We start from the raw sequence: 14778 nt of genomic DNA, 5'->3' as shown, positions 1-14778 counted from the left end.
TTTACCCTTGGGAGCATTTGTTGGTCCTCGTGAGCAGTGGAACAAGGTTCTTGATTAGGATTCTCCAGAAGATCACGGATTAGCTTCTGGATAAGTACTCGTTTGAGAGACGCCTCAGCAGGCACAAACCAGTCCACATTTAACTGTTGCAATTCAGATATATCTAATTATAATTAAAATTCAGATATATGTAATTATAATTACAATATGTAATTGCAATTCAGAAATTTGTAATTATAATTAAAAGTAGAGTAAATTACACTTTCTGTCCTTCAGGGATATACCAACTTGCAGTTGAACTAAAATAATTACAAAAAACATTCTTTATTTGAAAAGTTGTAACATATTACATCTGTTTAACAAACTGGCGTTAAAATATCCCTGTAAGCATTCACAACAGCCCCTCTAAATATTGTGAGAGAAATCTCTAAAAAATTTTAGAGGATTGTTAGTGGTGAGTGGTGGAGAGAAAATTTTAAATGATTTTAGTAAATTTGAAGGAACACAGTTCATCCTTTATTTATTTTTTAATATATTTCAAAGTGGTTGTGAGTGGAGGAGAGAGAAGATAATGATAAAGATGTAAAAAAATATTATTTAATTGTATATGAGAAAGAAAATGTAGTGTTTTTAGTGTAATTGTAGATATAGAGATAGAGAAGCTGCTGGGAATGCCTAACTTATTAGAAATTAATTATTTTGCCCTTACACCTAAAGAACAAAATATATAATTCTCACAATTGAAAAAGAAAATCTAGAAAATTAGAAATTGTGAAATTTACATACTTTGTCCTTATAACTGTAAATTTTATTAAAAAGTAGACAGGAACCTTAACACCGGTTAGTGGAAAGAACATAACACGTTAAACTTTTCAAATACAAGATTCTTTTTTTTTTTTTTGTAATTATCTTAGTTTAAAGACACAATCTGCAAGTCAGTATACATACTAAGGATAAAAAGTGTAAATTACTCTAAAAAGTAATTATACTAAAAACACGAAGATGAGATAACAACTTACAAAGTTGAAGCTTTCTGAGACTTTAAAAGGATTAAATTGTACAGGAGCTTGCTCCAAAAACAGTTCCACATAGTGGAGCAAAAACAGACCACAGTCAAACAAATTTTGCTGCTGAGGTAACTGCATAAACAATAAACATAAAACATTAATAACTATAACAAAATAACAAACGAATTATCGATTAATAAAAATTACACGACACCTCTAAAGAAATGAATCTCAAATTATCAAATCTTGAAGAGATGTCTTCAGAATCCACATGTTGCCTTGCTTTCCACTCTTCCTTAAGGTAACTGCATTGTCATATCCAAATTAGGTTTTAATCGTTTTAAAATCATTAATTGTTTAAATAGAAAGATTAAATACCTTTGAACAAAGCCCTGTAGACCAGTATGACTTCCTCTGAGAGAATCCATATGCAACACACATGGAACTTTAACCAACTTGTCTACATCTTCATCTGAACCAATGAATAAATAACATCAGAAAACCAAAACCAATATATTATTAATTTATTATATAGTTATATATATTAAGAAACTAACCTTCATATGTGGCCACTTCACCGAGATGACACATGACAATAAGACTCCAGTGATAACTGTCAAAAACCAAATTGAAGATCTTAATTGATATTAATAATTTAGTAAAACTGGAGTAATGTTCATTTCATTGACTCACTTATAGTTTACAGGAATAAAAACATAATCTTTCTCAAAAAGGTTGATTTTTCTTGTCCATTTCTTCACACATTGATACGCAGCCGCTCCTTTAGAAGCATCAATTGGATCTTTATCAGGATCCGCTAGCTTCCGGAAGAAGAAACTATTGAAGAAGTGGAGCTTGCGTTCCTCATCAGGCTTAATTTTGTTCTTCAAATACCTATCATAAGCTATAACTTTAATAGTATGTAAACGAGCTGGATGGACACGAACATAGCATGTTCGTGTTTGTTCATTTAACTTTAATTGATTGAGCACAAACATTGAAACAAACAAGGTTTTCTTGTTCGTGTTCGTTAAAAAAATAAACATGTTTGTGCTCTTTTATGTATTTTTGTTATAAACAAATGAACAGTTCATGAACCGTAAACAAATGAACATAACTAGGCTAACACCAATCAAAATTAAGCTGAACAACTATATATCGGGCCTAAAAAATAATAAAACTTAGATAAATTTACGGTGGGCTAAGTGAACATACATACGAACGTAAACAAACACTCACAAACATAAATGAACGGATAGAGCGTGTGTTCATATTTGTTCAGTTAACTAAACAAACAAAAAATTTGTTCATGTTTTTTCAATAGTAAATAAACGAACTTGCAGTCAAATAATCTACTAAGCAACGGGGTCATTAACATGCCTATGCGGGTCATATGATAGGGCAAAACATGCTCATAAGGGCCGAATGTCTTGGTCAACAGTATCAGTCATTTCTTTCAGTCAAAAACATCATACAAACCATAGGATTTACCCCTCATACGACCCGTATTACCATTTCCCCCCCCTGGCATATGGCCCTTGTGACCATTTTTTCCCTGTCATAAAGCCTGTATGACAAGTCAGTGGTGTCTGAAATCTGAATAGTGTGCCAGTGGGTTTATTTAGCTCTTACCAATATCAATAGCATAAGCAAAAATAAGAGAGTAAACATACTTGATATAAAAGTCAATGATTGTGTCATTGACAAATGTGTCGGGTTGCAGTAGATCGAAGTCTCTCTTACTGATAGAAACCGCATCCGCATCCCCTTTTGGATACACAACCTCTTCAAAAGGACGAACAAAACTAAAAGCATTCAAACCAAAATAAGAACCAAATATAACTTTAAGATTTCTATAAAAAAACACATTATTTTACTTACACGGGAAGATAATTTGAAGAAGACTTTCCAGGGTGTCCCTATTCACACGCAATGAAGTTACAAAACAATAATAAGATCATAATTAGGGGGGTGTTTGGGATTCCTTATTTTACCTCCTTATACCTTATTTAAGGCATAAGGTATAAGTTACAATGTTGTAACTTATACCTTATACACTCACAATACCCAACTTTCCCAAACACCTTATAACTTATAACCCATAAGTTATAAGTTATAAGGAGCAAAAATAAGGAATCCCAAACAGCCCCTAGAACTTCTAGAAAAAGGTTAAAAACTCACTCTGACTCGAGCATACTGGTCCATAAAGCTTTGTACATGATGTTCAAAGACAGAATTGCTTCCAATCTCTCATACCAGCTAGAGTCGACAATTGAAAATTTCAACTCGGTGCCTGAACAATGTATGAATGAATAGGCAAGACAAATTTCATATATAAGATCATTTATACACCAATCTAATTCATTCAGCCAAATTAAGCGCCTCTTTCATTAGACCAGGCCAAACGGGCAAGTCGGGTCAGGCGATATGGGAGGTCAGGATGGGTGCGGGTCAGAACGGGCCATATCATGATTATTCACAGAAAGAATGGTGATTTCCCCACCTTCGACCTCTTTGATTAAAACATCTGACTTATATATGGTTTTTAGGCTGGTCAAACCAAAAAATTGGACATTGGTAACCTACCTCAGCCCATTCTGACCTGCTCTTCCTTGTCAAGATTTTCTGATTGTGTGCTGTTTAACCCAGTCAATAGTATCTATTAGGTAATATTATCTTTTACTAGCCAAACTATGCCACAATCTTTTATAACTGTAAATACTTTTTATACAAGCTCGGAATTGAAAATACCAAAAGTTTTTAGACAATCTACCCGTATATGTTTTTACATAACCAAAACATGAAAAGTTTTCAGATTATAACCCCACTTGCATTTAAAACCCTTTTCATCTGTATAATAACTACCACGATATATCACGTAATCAGGGAACAACGCAACTGTTGTCATATCTTCACTGTCCATGTCCCACCAGTCTATGCAGTGATCTGAAGATGGTCCTGCTACGCCACCTGGCACAATCAAATAATACTTGAAATTATTAATTATGTATAGTTATATACAAGAAAAAGGAAATATTTTAGCAATTACCATCATCTTCTGCTACGTCAGAAGATGAAGATCTTTCACACATGCTTCCATTTTTGTGAGCACTTCAAATGAAATTCGGATATGAAACATGGATAATCAGAACATAGTAACATACAGGTTCATGATAACTAGATGACAAATCAAGTATGGCTGATTTTAAATATATGTTCCTAGATGAAGCTGATGTGGCGGCCACATTGTCTTCTGACTCAGATTCATCAGTTCTGGGTTCTGTAGTTGATTGAGGTTGTTGTTTAACGACTGTCAAAGCATCATTTGAATCTGCCATCATTTCAGCAGATGGACTTTGTACTAGGGTGGTGGTGATGTAATTCATGTTAATGGTGTCAATGTCTAGAGACGGAACATAGTTACTCTCATCTGCTGGTATACTTTTTCCAGTAGCAGCTACAAAGAATAACAATAAAACATAAGCAATCCCAAAAATGCCATCGTGTTATGTAAAAGTTAACTTAAAGTTGTCCTTTTAAATCATAAAAAGCAGCTAAAATAGTAACATTTATGCAAAATGCAAAATCTTAATATTTCCTTGTCCAGTGGTACCCATAAAACTGTTTGTTTGTGTTTGTGGCCAGTCCTCACTTTGTACAAAACATTCGTTTAAATTTCTATGCATTGTTCACATGAATTTCAGTTATAGCTGAATTTTGTAGTCACGCTTTGTTTGTTGGATACTAATATTATTCATCAGTTTTAATTGAGCCCCTTCCTCCAACAACCTTATTGTGAGGCAGAAAGATCAGTTAGACCTTTCTTTGATATGGATTCTCCCATTTCAATGATTCACAATTGAGCCACTTCAAATAGATTCATTGCTCCGTCATTCTTTTACAATACATCCCATTCGAAAAGGAACTTTCTACTTATGATCGTCACAAATTGAATGTGGAATTTAATTTATTTTTATTATAGGATCTATTGGATATCTTTTAGAAGATGGCATGCCGCCACTTGGATTGCTAAAACTGGGTCAATCCAATACGATTTTTTTTAGCCAAAAATCTTACCATTTCCGAAGGAACTGGATTTTCACATCTTTTGGCTTCTATTGAATCAAGAACTAGGTTTGATTGTCCATCGAGCAGTGGTGTAGGAACATATCCCAAAGATAGTAAGTTTTTCCTTTCGAAAGCTTTTTTCAAAAATTCTATATAATCTAAATTTCTGTCGAAGCCTCCTTCGTAACTCCCGGAACTTCTTGTACTTTCTAAATCGAATAAAAAATCTATTCAATTTATAAATCATGAGTTCTCATCAGCATATCTGACTAAGGATGAGAGGATTAAACATGATTTGATAGACTTAGACCTTTCCGAGGACATGGTTGAAGATAGGAATTCATGGAGAAGTAGAATTAAGGTTAAGGATTTTTAGAAAGAAAAGAATTCCTTAGGGCTTCTATTTACCTTATTTTGGTCACATATATAGTATTAGTATTATTATTATTATTAGTATCATTCTTCCCATATATATAATATTAGTATATTCTTTCCACATATATATATATATATATTATTACTGTTGAACTTGGATTTCCTTTGTATTGCTTTATATATAGAGTTGAGGGTCTTCTGGAAGCCACCTCTTTATCCCTTTGGATAGAGGTACGGTGTGCCTAAATCCCACCCTCCCCAGACCCTACCTATAGCTTGCTAGTTGCTGTTGGTGAGACTTTACTGGGTATGATTGATTGATTGATTGATTGAGGATAGTCTAAACATATGAGCACTTAGCAACTAGGTAGACCAAAAAGTGCACACCCGAGACAAAAAAAAAAGCTTAATAATAGATGAACAAAAAAATATCTAATAAGTATAGAGAACTACCATTTCATAAATATATATGTATATATATATATAATAAAAAAAATAAAAAAAAAACCTAAAAATTCGGATCATCCAATTAATAGCATCACGGAACAAAAGGTAGGCTGCTGCTTATGAGTCTTTATGGTAAAATAATTAGAGTCCGAACGTCAAAACAAGATATATATGACTGCTTTCAAAAACTAGCAACTAGCTAGTTTCCTCCCTTACACCCTTGGTGAAGCAGATTGCATTATACTCATTTCTTAGAAAAGTGAAGCATTGTCAAAGGAGACACATAAACTGGCATGTGAACGTGTTGTTGAAGTAATACTAATAAATGGAATAAAGACGTCCTCCAACCCCAGGAATGAACATTATCAAGTGTGCATAATGCTAAATATTATAGTGTATTAACTAAATTCTACTGCCACTCATTCAGCATCCCTAAACAGGTGTAGCATAACACAGTAAGAAACATCGAAATCACTTTTTGCTTCTAAAAGTGGAAAAAGGTACTTGGGACAATAATCTCACTTATTTGGATCATGTTTCTTACCCGAGTTTTAGATTGCCTAAATTAAGATAAGTTTATCTAGGGTTTTTAAGCAGCTACAATTAGGGAGGTTCCTATAGTTATAGATGATAAACAAACAAAATTTGATCCTCGGCTACAACATAATATATCTCACAACGGCATTAGACTAAATGTGGATGATAATAATAATAGTGAAATTGCCCAGCGTAAAGTTGTGAATTAGTGGAGTCGTAGGGTTTGGGGTGGTGACATCATCATCTGGTTTGAAATCGAAGACATCGAGATTCTTATTATTATTGGAAGAGGTGGTCTTCATCTTACGAGAGTATATACGCATCGATGCATTTACTAATCGAAGGATTTGTAATGAGATCAAAATTATTAGGGTTTTTATATTGGTAGAAATGGTATTTTGAGGGAGGTTTATGGAATTCAAATTTCCAAAACCACCAACCGATCGACAGAAAAGAAAATGATCAGCAGGCTGGGTTTATATAATTATAAAAGAGGAAAACAACTTAAACCAGATATCTCTCTCTATATATTATATAAGTATTGTCCCTCACTATCAAGTTTACCTTTTATCTTAACTAAATAAATTAATTTACTATGTTTCCTTTTTTAGGGGTCTCGCCCGCTAACAGAAGAGCGGTTCCTAAATTTCTAAACTTAACGGACATTAACTTCGTTAGTTTTCTTGCCAACGTGGATTTTTTAACACACATGGCATTATGTGAAATTAAATATCTCTTAAAAGAAACTAATTCCATATGTATACCACCTCCTATGACCGGCCACCACCATCTCATGTCATCTTCTCTGGCAAGATTACCATATGCCGTCTTCTCTTATTTCCAACACCAAGAACATACACTCGTGGCTATCTAGACCCTTGATCGAATCAAAGACTTTTGAACCCAAACAAAAATGTGTCTGAACCACCATCGCTATTTTTCCGGTAAGCTGAACCCCCACCACAACCAGTAAAACACCCACTGTCATCTCTTTTTCTCCCTCTATAATATCGACCACAACCGCCGCTATACCATAACCAAATCTGCGATTTTGATTTGCCATTAGAACCTCAAAACCTTATCTGCGATTTTGATTCGCCATCAGAACCTCAAAACCTTATCCGCCATTTTTTGCAGTGTTCTTGTATACCGGGGAAGTGTGTTTCACGGGATTTGAGGGTTCTTTTGGCCGGAGATTGAGCTGTGAACAATGGAGCAGTCGTGGCGAGGCATATGGAGGCTGTTTGATGTAGGGAGAATAGAGTTTTCTGGATCCGATGATCTTGTTATGTGAAGTGGAGGTGGGTGGTGGCAATGGAGGTGGTTGAAGCATATGTTGTGGTCAGCCGTGGTGGCTAATGGTATGGTGGTGTCAGGGTGGCCAATGGTGTGATGGTGGTTCAAGTGATTTGCCAATACAAGGGTTTCAACATATTGAAGATGAATAAGGGAGTTAAAGAATAATGATTAGTAATTACATTGATGGAGTGATTTGTCACATCTGTAAAAGCATGTCACGTCATCAAAAAAACTAATGAAGTTAGGATTCGTTAAGTTTTGGAGTGACAAAAGAAAACAAGTTACAAGTTGGGAGTGGTAAGAGACAAATTGTTAGTTGAGAGTGTTATTTACCAATGATTGAAAGTTAGGGGTATTAAAAACCAATATATGTTAGAAAACTAAAAATAAAGACAAAGATTACAATGGTCAACATCTCCCCATTTAGGCATGATTGACAGCTTTAGTAACCGTTATAGGCTCCATTCAAGGGATTGAGAGATCATTTTTTATAGTATTTCCTTTTATATTTCAAGCCAACATATGTTATTTATATTCTTCTTTCACTGTAACTTTTACATATACAAAAGCAATATAGAATAAAAAATTTTCTGACCACCAAGAATATTGATTACATTCATGTTCATTCAAACCCTTTGATTCTCAATATGGTATCAAAGCAGTGGGTGGTTCTTGGACCAATTTTTTTTCCTTCTCATCGTACACCCATTCTAACCTTAACCGGTGAGCCACCATGGTAGAAAACAACTCAAACTTCCGTAATGATGACTTTACAACTCAACTTGCCAACTTCCCCGGCACCAACCTCAACACCCAAACTCAAAATCAGAAACACACCCTTTTAGATAGCTTGAAAATCAGTCTCAAACTAAACAATCAAAACTATGCTCTTTGGGCTCGAATGACTCGAGTTGCTATTGAGGGCAAATCTAAAAATCTGCTTAGCCATTTATCCGGGAAATCATCTCCACCAAATCCAGACGATAACGAGTATGAGTAGTGGGAACATGACGATTTAGTCGTGTTCTCGTGGCTTATACAAAATACAGAACCTGCACTTGTGAGAAATCTTACAAAATTTCCCACCGCTAAGTCACTATGAGATGCATTACTGGTGACTTACAACAATGGGAAAGACAATTTCCAAACCTTTAATCTCCGACAGGACCCGTTACCCAGTAAAGAGGGTGTCTATGCAGATGTGAGAAAGGAGATGGCACACCAACGAAATCTTGAAATCACCTCAAATTCTTCCTCACAACCTAGCGTGACAACAAGATTGGTTGTCAATGGATCGATTGAATCGGAAGGGTTAGGGTTAGCGGCGGCGGCTGTCGGCGGCTCTATGACTACCAACAACAGCAACAATCACCAGAACAATGAAGATCTGAATTCATTCAGACAGACATTAAACAACGAAGATCGGAGATCGGAGTTCAGTGGTATGGCATTAGCAGAAGAAGAAGCTGGTACAGATTCTTCCAACATCGATGACACCAGAGGTAACATGTTGAGGGTATATTCTCAAACCCTTGTATTTGTAACCCTAATTTTTTAGACCCCCATGTTTTAGATTTGTTAAACTATCCCCATGAAAAAATCTTTAAATTACAAAAAAACATTAAAGAATCAAGTATTTGCAATAAAAACCAAAAAGAACGTTTTTCAAACACAGACCAAGATATTAAAAAAATTGTTAAAGAAGTTAATATGGCCAACACTTGTGAAAATTTAGATAAATGTTGGATTTTTACTGTGGTGCTACCGATACTATGACATTTGAATTGTCGAACATTATTTTAAATTCTAAACCTAAAATCAATCATATAAAAACTGCTAATGGGGGGATAGTTCCCGTAAAGGGAGGGGGGACTATTGAGATATCACCCACATTAAAACTTTCATACTGCCTCTATGTCCCGTCCTTGTCACATAAACTATTATCTATCAGTCATGTGACAAAGGAATTAAATTGCACTGTTTTAATGCACCCGACCTTCTGTATCTTACAAGATATTAGGACAGGAGCAATAATTGGACGTGGCACTGAACACCAAGGTTTGTACTATGTTGAAGAAGTGAATCACCATGGTACCGTGATGTTAGCCCATGGAACTATAAATAGAGAGGCCTGGTTATGGCACAGGAGATTGGGACATCCATCTATCAATTATTTGCATATTTTATTTCCTAAATTATTTCCTATTAAGGCAACGCTAGATTGTGAAACTTGTGTCTTGGCCAAAAGCCATAGACACACCTTTAAACCAAATAACACAAAAGTTAGTTTACTTTTTTCACTTATTCATTCTGACGTTTGGGGATCGGCAAAAATTATCGGGGGGCAAAATTTCCGTTATTTTGTTCTATTTGTTGATGATTGCACTCGTATGACATGGATTTATTTTTTAAAACATAAATATAAAGTTTTTGATAAGTTTACTATATTTTATACCATGATACAAACACAATTTAAAACCAATATCCAAGTTCTTCGATCCGATAATGGGGTGAATTCGTAAATGATTCTATGAAACAATTTTGTCAAACAAAGGGGATAATTCATCAAACATCATGCTCCCACACTCCCGAGCAAAATGGTACCGTTGAACGAAAAAACCGTATTTTACTTGAAATAACCCGGGCACTTCTGATCGAATCACAAGTCCCAAAATCTTTCTGGCCCGAAGCCCTTGCTACTGCTACATACCTTATCAACAGACTACCAACAAAGGCTCTCAATCTAAAAACCCCTCTTCAAGCCCTTTCAGAGTTCACCAAACTGCCACCTCCCCTTACACTTCAACCACGAATATTTGGGTGTTCTGTTTTTTTCCACATACCAAAAAACAATCGAAGCAAACTTGAGTGTGCAGAAAAATGTGTTTTTGCAGGCTATGAGGTCAACCAAAAAGGTTATCGATGTTATAGTCCGACAAAACGTCAAATATACACCACTATGAACTATGATTTCCTTGAAACAGAATTCTTTTATGCCTCCCAACACAGTGGTGAGGGGGAGAAAGAATATGACACACTTAATTGGTTAAAGTGGGTTCCAAAATGGGCGTCATCGTCCGAAGATATTAACCATAGTACCCAAGATGAGTCACCAGCCTCACAACACCCTCATGGACCACCAATTAGTGTTCCAGATCCAAATGCTTCCAACATAGAATCCGAAGTAAGTAATTCTCAAAATCTCATTCCCGAAAATATAACGGGTGAAAATTTTGATACAACTAGCAATCATGAAGTAGAAGAAGAACAAACGGTACAAGAAGAACAAGAAGAGCCTATACAAGAAGAAACAAGACAAGAAGAAACAACATAGAGATATGTCCTCCCGCCAAGAATTAACAGAGGAATTCCTGCAAAGAGATATTCACCAGAAAAACAATCTAAATCCTCCAAATACCCCATTGCCAACATAGCAGAAGCAAACCTATCTAAAGAAGCTAAGGCTTTTAACGCTTCTTTATACACTGAACAAATTCCAAACTCTGTGGAACAAGCTTTAGGATCAAAACTGGAAGGACGTTATGGAAACAAAGATGAAAGCATTGATTAAAAATGATACGTGGGAGATATGTGATCGTCCAATAGGTAAGAAACCCGTAGGATGTCGATGGGTCTTCACAATTAAACATAATCCCGACGGAACCATTGAAAGATACAAAGCACGATTAGTGGCTAAAGGTTACACTCAAACGTATGGAATTGACTACCAAGAAACATTCTCTCCAGTAGCCAAGATGGACACCATCTGGGTCCTTTTCTCGATTGCTGCAAATGAAGGATGGCCACTTCATCAATTTGATGTTAAGAACGCTTTTCTCCATGGAGAATTAAAAGAAGAAGTATATATGGAAGCTCCACCTGGGTTCACCAAAAATTTCAAAGCAAAGGAAGTTTGTCGCTTAAAAAGAACTATATATGGGCTGAAACAATCTCCTAGAGCTTGGTTTGGCAGATTCACCCTAGCGATGAAGGGATATGGATTTCGACAAAGCAATTCCGATCATACCTCTTCCTTAAAAACAGAGGTAAACTTGTAACTTGTTTAATCATATATGTTGATGACATGATCATTACAGGAAACGACGATGAAGAAATGACGAAATTGAAAGCAAACTTGTTTAAAGAATTTGAAATGAAGGACCTAGGAAGGCTTAAATACTTTCTCGGAATTGAAGTACTGAGATCTAAAAGAGGTATCTTTATATGTCAAAAAAATATATTCTTGATCTTTTAGCCGAGACAGGTATGATCGATTGCAAACCGGCTGATACACCAATAATGGTTAATCATAAACTCCATATGGAAGAAGGAGGCGAATTGGCAGACAAAGGAAGATACCAACGCTTGGTAGGAAAATTAATATATCTCGCGCATACTCGTCTAGACATCGCATATGCAGTAGGGGTAGTTAGCAAATTTATGCATCAACCTCAAAACACTCACATGGAAGCAGTATGGAGAATTATCAGATATCTTAAAGGGACAACAGGCCACGGGGTTCTCTTCAAACCAAATAAACACCTAAAAGTTCAAGTATATACTGATGCAGACCGGGCAGGGGACAAAGATGATGCAAGATCAACATCGGGTTACTTCGCTCTAGTTGGTGGAAATTTAATTACATGGAGAAGAAAAAAGAAGAATGTTGTTGCATTATCTAGTACCGAAGCAGAATTCCGAGGAATTGCACGAGGCGTAACAGAGGTTCTGTAGATACTTAAACTTATGACAGAAATTGGTTTTATCCAAACCGAAGCTAGTAGAATCATGTGTGACAACAAAGCCGCAATACAAATTTCAAAAAATCCTGTCCAACACGATCGTACAAAGCATGTGGAGGTAGATAGAAACATCATTAAAGAAAAACTAGAAGCAGAGATTATAGAACTTCCATTCGTCCGATCAGAAGACCAACTTGCAGACATTTTAACCAAGGTCGTCAATGGAACCATATTCAAGAATTGTCTTCACAAGCTGAGCATCGGAGACCCCATCACTCAGCTTGAGGGGGAGTGTTAGAAAACTAAAAATAAAGGCAAAGATTACAATGGTCAACATCTCCCCATTTAGGCATGATTGACAGCTTTAGTAACCGTTATAGGCTCCATTCAAGAGATTGAGAGATCATTTTTTTATAGTATTTCCTTTTATATTTCAAGCCAACATATGTTATTTATATTCTTCTTTCACTGTAACTTTTACATATACAAAAGCAATATAAAATAAAAAACTCTCTGACCACCAAGAATATTGATTACATTCATGTTCATTCCAACCCTTTGATTCTCAATAATATGTATTTTTTAATCGAACTTTTACCTATTTGAATACACACCTATTAATTTTTTTCCATGCATTTCTCTTTATTCTACATTAAGACTCACAATCACACACAAGACTAGAATACCATCAAAAGAAGAGCTTGGACTGATGACGAAGAAACGAACTTGGCGACGGTTTTAATAAAAGCGCCGGATAACCCGACAGGCATAAACGGAGGATCTTAGACGACAATTGTTGTGGAGTTTCGACAAAATATTGTTGGGGTAAATCGCACGGAACACCAAATCGATTAAAAGTGGAGGGATTTGAATATGAAAACGCAATTTCCGGTACCCTACGCAAGTACGAACACAACCATAGATTTGCACAAAAACACTTGGCAATGAGGAAAGTTTCAAAAGATCATCCAATCAATCATTCACTACTCACGACATAAGGATGTTAACAATTTATTCATTTTTGTTGTCTTAGTATTTTATTTGGGAGTTTTTACCTAAAATGGGGTTTAGGGAACAATTATTTATTAAAATGGGGATTTTGAAAGTTATTTATTAAAATGGGAACAATTATTTTTTTTTATAAATTGGTTGTGGCTCAATGGTAGAGCACTCACTTTACTAGTGAGAAGTAGGGGGTTCAAACCTCACTACCATCAATTTATATGGGAGATATGAGGGATGACCATGGCTTGCCATGGTTCGAGTCCTGATCTCACCCGGTTTTACTGGCTCCTCGCTGTCGTGCCATTTGGCAGGCGTGGGGGTCGGGTTTTATCCGGTGAATCCCTCAATAGGTGGACCGCTATGGGCTTCGTCTGTCCGGACTAGTGGCCGGCTCGGGCTACCTTTAGCCAATGGGGGCCGCGTACGGAGTACCCGGCGTTACTTAGTTGGTCGTTCAAAAAAAAATAATAGATTTTTTTTTCTATATAACTTACTATTTTTAACTCCTAATCTTATTTGGAAAAATATTTTTTATTAAAAAAATTGTAATTAAAGTAAAAATAATAAAAATAAACCGAAAAATAACTTAATGTAAATAAAAGTTTTATATTATTTTTATTTGTTTTTTTATTGATTTTTACTTTATTAATATTTTTTTTCCTTTTTCGTTCAAATTGTTTTCCTCCTAAGCTATGACTCAAATAGCAAATTTCTTTTCCTTTTTAGTTTTTTTTCTTCTTTATATTATAAATAATATACGTCAAAAATTTCTGTGTTCACTAAATTTATAAAAAACAAAAAAGATGAATACAAGGTTTTGTTTAATTTTTTTTATCTCGGCATTCTGGTATAAATTTTGTGGAAATATAGTTGAACTGAAAGTATACTTTTTTTTTGTATCGTAAGCTATACGAGTGTCGTTATATTAGTTTTGTGACAAGGTAAACTAATTCTGATTGAACAACATCGTTATTGATATATGATTTATTGGAATCGGTACCCTTGTTCGTTTTTTAATGGTTTTTCATAGTTTTATTTTTTTCTTAACATTCTGATAAAAATTTTGTTAAAACAGAGCTATCTTCAAATTAAAATACTTTTTTGATATCATAAGTTTTTCGAGTGTCAATATTGTACTAGTACCGATGGCGAACCAAATCGATTCAGACCAAACAACATTAATACTTGGGATGTTCATAGTTCAAGTACTCAACCTCAAATTTTAATTTGTTAAAACATATCAAACTTTGATAAAACTTATTAACTCATCAAATTAACTCATTGATTTTCAATCTAGA

General features: G+C 35.1%; 1 protein-coding gene across 1 annotated transcript; it reads right to left on the bottom strand.

The window, feature by feature from the left end:
• Window positions 1-8: 8 nt before the first annotated feature.
• On the bottom strand, window positions 9-6916 carry LOC143584036 (putative ubiquitin-like-specific protease 2B; the record flags this gene model as incomplete). The annotated part of the gene is made up of 12 exons (XM_077066187.1): window positions 6622-6916; window positions 4172-4464; window positions 4057-4120; window positions 3802-3977; window positions 3189-3391; window positions 2681-2878; window positions 1701-1901; window positions 1565-1620; window positions 1386-1479; window positions 1222-1312; window positions 1020-1139; window positions 9-143 (listed from the first exon to the last, which is right to left on the bottom strand). Coding segments are annotated over exons 1-12 (1767 nt in total), but the record flags the coding sequence as incomplete, so codon positions are not given.
• Window positions 6917-14778: the final 7862 nt, after the last annotated feature.

This window comes from Bidens hawaiensis, unplaced genomic scaffold (assembly GCF_021521415.1).
Source record: "Bidens hawaiensis isolate Kalapana, Puna unplaced genomic scaffold, B.hawaiensis_p1.1 tig00032777_1, whole genome shotgun sequence".
Taxonomy (NCBI): Eukaryota; Viridiplantae; Streptophyta; class Magnoliopsida; order Asterales; family Asteraceae; genus Bidens; species Bidens hawaiensis.
Note: the sequence above shows the minus strand (reverse complement) of the source record. Positions and strands in the feature narration are given on the sequence as shown.